General features: G+C 41.6%; 2 protein-coding genes and 1 long non-coding RNA gene across 3 annotated transcripts in view; 1 reads left to right on the forward strand and 2 right to left on the reverse strand.

Annotated features, from left to right (window-relative positions):
• Window positions 1–5,000, reverse strand: part of ube2ka (ubiquitin-conjugating enzyme E2Ka (UBC1 homolog, yeast)) — a 315,406-nt gene that overhangs the window by 168,969 nt on the left and 141,437 nt on the right. The gene's annotated exons all lie outside the window — the stretch shown is intronic.
• The window catches only part of LOC125784384 (uncharacterized), a 240,373-nt gene that overhangs the window by 154,005 nt on the left and 81,368 nt on the right, over window positions 1–5,000 (forward strand). The gene's annotated exons all lie outside the window — the stretch shown is intronic.
• Window positions 1–5,000, reverse strand: part of spata5 (spermatogenesis associated 5) — a 63,653-nt gene that overhangs the window by 44,929 nt on the left and 13,724 nt on the right. The window contains exons 10-11 of the mRNA XM_022676611.2: window positions 4,739–4,893; window positions 2,050–2,259 (exon numbers count right to left, since the gene is read on the reverse strand). Of these exons, the coding sequence (XP_022532332.2) occupies window positions 2,050–2,259; window positions 4,739–4,893 (365 nt within the window). The remainder of the gene's footprint in view (window positions 1–2,049; window positions 2,260–4,738; window positions 4,894–5,000) is intronic.

Genomic DNA, 5,000 nt, shown 5'->3' on the forward strand with positions numbered 1-5,000 from the left:
TCCTTTTTTAGGAATTACTACTTTTGGGAAGTGTACCTCTTGGTGAGAGATCAAGTTAACTGCTAGACACGCCTCTACGACACATTTAAAGACATTTTAACCAGTTTATAGACTTTGAGGGAGGAATCATCACAGGACTGAGAGAAACAGGATAATCTTATTGATTCTAAAATTCTGATAAAAATAAAGTGTTTATAAGCGTCTATTTAAAACGGATTAATGTTGAGTAAGAAACTATTGATTGCTTTTGGTTGCATGTGTGCATTGTGTATGCATTTAAAGAAAGAAAGGAGGAGAGAGAGACTGTAAGTGGGCTTAACTCACTTCCTCTCCTGGTTTTTAGCACATCTCACCTCACACACTTCACACACAGACACACTGACTCCACACACACTTAAACACAGACTCAACGTCCCCCAAACACACACACCAGCTGAGCTGTTTTTAACCCCAGAGTGTTTCCTGAATGAGGGTCGTCCTGCAGTACAGCCATGACCCGGGACTGAAGCCATAACATTAAAACCACCTGCTTAAAACTGTTGTTTAAACAGCAGCAGAGCTTTTCTGGAGTTTTGCTTGTTTATCTTGGTAGCAGAAAACACAGGAGCTCCACTGACTGAATACAACCTAGACAGATGCCAACAGTCAAACGTTCATCGCTATCTCGGTAACACAGGCGCCGTGCCGAGCCGAGCGTACGCCCCCACTTATTACACAGACATGAACACACAGCAGCACAAACCCAACTTTTACATCAACAATAAACAGAATAGTAAATAAAATAACATTGCTGTTCCCGTAAATGAGCTGCTGGAGCTCCTTCACAGCGTCAACCAGCAGCTCAGTTTCCTCTGCTGAGAAGAGTTTGTTGAACACGTCCAGGTAGCTGCACCGTTACAATAGCAATCCACCAAAGTCAGAGCTCACCTGATCTACTCTTAAAGGGAATGATGATCAAGAGACACTCTGATTGGTTTATTATTTCATGTTACGCCCAAAATGAATGAACCACACCCATGAATAATTAATTAAGAGAATTAGTACATGCCTTTTGCGTGTTTAGAGCTGTGCAATGTGTACTTTTTCCGTCGTTACGATAGCAAAGATAATGTTTTTTGTTTTGTAATAGCCTTTGAAACTGAGCCATCCATGAGCACTGATCACTCAGAGTCCATGCTACTGTTCACCTGTCACACACACACACACACACACACACACAGACGGAGAGGCTGTATCCTGTTTGGTGACCTCGTTCATCAAGCTCACTGAGAACAGGCCATCACTGAGCAATCACACACACTTTCTGTCACTGGGTTGCCCCACCCACTGACAGCTATCAAAATAATACTCAGTCCTCTTTACACACTCAACACACACACACACACACACTCTACACACATTTACACACCTCCCTCTCCGCTGATCAATCTTAGTCAGGCTGTGACGTCCCTGTGGGGGGGTGTCGGAAGTTTCTGAGTGTGTGTGTGTGTTTGAGAGTGTGTGTGAGTGTGTGTGTGTGATGAATGAGGATGACAAACACATGACAGACAGGTCAAAGAGCCGACCTCAAACACTACTGTCGCTCTCACCCACGGACAAGACAACAAAAAAACACCCATCAAAAGTTTGGGGACACCCTGCCTTTCTACAACGCTTGAATATATTCTTAAAAATACAAATTAAATACACATACAAAAAGTTACCAGACTAGATAGATAGATAAATCTAAAGATAGATAGATAGATTCAACATTTAGACTGTCTATAATACTGTTGACTGTTATATATATATATGTGAATAAACATACAAATAAACACAATATACCAAATTAATAGACCATTATCACATATTACTACATATTATTGTAGCTAGACCTGTCACAATAATTACATTATTGACTTATAATACAATAAATGGACAGTACCTCAATAATAATTGATAATAATTGTGATATTGTCTATTGTGTTTATTTGTATGTAGTTTAATATTCTCCCCCACCACCATGTTTAACAGATGATGGTTTAAGATGGAGAAACGAGCAGACGTTACCTTGATGGCGAGGAAGTTGAGCTGGCTCTCGTTAGCGAGCGCTTTAGCGATCATGGTTTTGGAGCAGCCGGGCGGACCGTACAGCAGCACTCCTTTAGGGGGCGCAATGCCCAGCCGAGCGAACGCCTCCGGGTGCTTCAGGGGCCATTCTACAGCCTGCTTCAGCTTCAGCTTCACATCCTCCATACCACCAACATCACTCCAACGCACCTGTACACACATATACACATACATATATATACACCTATATAAATATACACACTTTAAAACCTGCATAATGACGTGTAGTAGTGGTATTGTGCTGCTGTATATATAAAGGTTTTATTAATCTCATACGTATTAAATACATGCTTCTGAAATTCTAATATGATTTGTGTTCATGTATTCTATAACATCACACACATTTCTTATATATTACCAAAGAGTACAGCTCTGGAAAAAAGTTAAAATTAAGTAAAAATGAATATTGAGTAAAATGAACATTGTTTTTTATTCTATAAACTACAGACAACATTTCTCCCAAATTACAAATAAAAATATTGTTAAAGCAGAGCTTTCAGACCTCAAATAATGCAAAGAAAACAAGTTCATATTCATAAAGTTTTAAGAGTTCAGAAATAATCAATCTTTGGTGGAATAACCCTGTTTTTTAATCACAGTTTTTTTTTCATGCATCTTGGCATCATGTTCTCCTCCACCAGTCTTACACACTGCTTTTGGATAACTTTATGCTGCTTTACTCCTGGTGTAAAAATTCAAGCAGTTCAGTTTGGTGGTTTGATGGTTTGTGATCATCCATCTTCCTCTTGATTATATTCCAGAGCTTTTCAATTTGGTCAAATCAAAGAAACTCATCATTTTTATTTATTTATTTATTTTTCAGAGCTGTAGATTTATGTGCAATATTACAAAGAGTATTATAATAGTTTTTGGTTTGGAAAAACTACAAATATAAGTTCTCACACACACACACACACACACACACACACACACACACACAGGTCTGTGGGGCTAGGGTGTGTGTCTGCAGTGGAAGTTTCTTATATAAAAATGAGAAGCAAATGTTGGCGCTCATCTGGATCTGATCAGCCTGCTGGAAACCATCACCACTCTCTCCCTCCCTCCCTCCCTCTCCTTCTCTCTCTCTTTCTCTCTCTCTCCCTCTTAATCCTCTGCTCTTTCCTGAGTGCGTATACGTGTGTGTGTGTGTGTGTGTGTGTGTGTGTGTGTGTGTGTGTGTTAGGGTGATCTCAGTCCAACACAGGAAGCAAAGCTACACTGCCCAGGGCGACACATCGCCAACCTGATTCCAATTAGTGGCAGGATGATGCGAGAGCCTCTTCCTGTATGGTTACATCTCCCTACAACACACACACACACACACACACACACACACACACACACACACACACACACACACACACACACACACACACACACACACACACACACACACACACACACACACACACACACACACACACACACACACACACACACACACACACACACACACAGGGGACAGGAAGCTTGTCTGTGTGTGTTTGTGTATCTTTCCCAAAAACATCCCCTCTCCGGCCTCTGTCCTGCATGCGTGACTGCAGTGACTGGCGTGTGTGTGTGTGTGTGTGAGTGTGTGAGTGTGTGAGTGTGTGTGTGTGTGTGTGTGTGTGTGTGTGTGTGTGTGTGCAGGTATCTCTGATGGGTGCAGCCGTTCTGCTCGGGGCAGGTGTGACATGTAAACTGTCTATAAACAGAGATTAGCGCCTTTCACGCCACTTCCTTCCGAGTGCCACACAAACTACACACACACACACACACACACACACACTCACACACTCACACACTCACATCTCCACACAAAAGAAAGTTTTCCCTTGTTCCGTCCCCACCTGCCTGTGTTTGTGCTTGCATTACTCATCCTCGCACGCTCTGTCTGTCTCTCTGTCTGTCTCTCTGTCTGTCTGTCTGTAACAGTCTTATACTGTTCAAGTGTGCGGTTCTTAAAGGATAATTGTTAATATTTATTTCCTAATTGTATTATGTGAAACATTATACTTAAGCCATTTTTTATTTACCGGTTCCTGAAACTAATTAAAACATTAAAATCACCAGAGCAAATATATAAACAGTGGGCTTATGTGTAAGCCATGTGACCTACACATGTGATAAAGTATATTTATATTAGTGGTGTGCATCCCTTTAAAATGTATTGTATCTAATCAACACAATATTCTGTGATTAATCACAATTAAAATCATGAATTCTTTTTTATTTTTGGTAGCCTGCTGGATTAGCGTGTTTGGAACCGTCCTTGGTCTGGATCAGCTGATCCATGGTCCGACCGATTTGGGTATTATACTCTTTATTGGACGGTTCTGACTTTATTCAGATCAATTACAAAAAGTTTTCATCAGGTTATCATCAACCGTTAAATAATAGAAAAAGAAAAAGAATAGGTTGTAGTAAACTGCAGTGTGAGGCGCTGCCACTATGATCGAGAGATGGCTGGTTCGAATCCCGGTCATGCAGCTTGCCATCAGCAGCTGATGGTGCTCTCTCTTTCCCCTCATCACTCCTAGGGTGATGTGGATCAGCACAAGGCTGCGTCTGTGAGCTGATGTATCAGAACCGAGTCTCTGCGCTTTCCTCCGAGCGTTAGCACAGTAAATAAATAGGGTTCACTCACTTTAGGAACATCGATAGCGACTTCTCTCATGGCGCTGGGCTTGACGTGCTTCATGGCCAGTCTGAGGTCGGAGGCGGTGACCTTCACTCTGTCCATCACCTCAGGGTCACACAGGCCGGGGGCGGAGCCTAAAACTCTCCTCAGTGCATGAAGGCCTGCAAAATCATACAAAAGAAAAGACGAATATAAAAGGACTCGGTCTGATTCTCCCACCATGAAACTCTAATTCATTCTAATTCATTCTAATTCATTCTAAAGGTTC

The sequence above is a fragment of the Astyanax mexicanus genome, chromosome 19, assembly GCF_023375975.1.
Source record: "Astyanax mexicanus isolate ESR-SI-001 chromosome 19, AstMex3_surface, whole genome shotgun sequence".
Classification (NCBI taxonomy): domain Eukaryota; kingdom Metazoa; phylum Chordata; class Actinopteri; order Characiformes; family Acestrorhamphidae; genus Astyanax; species Astyanax mexicanus.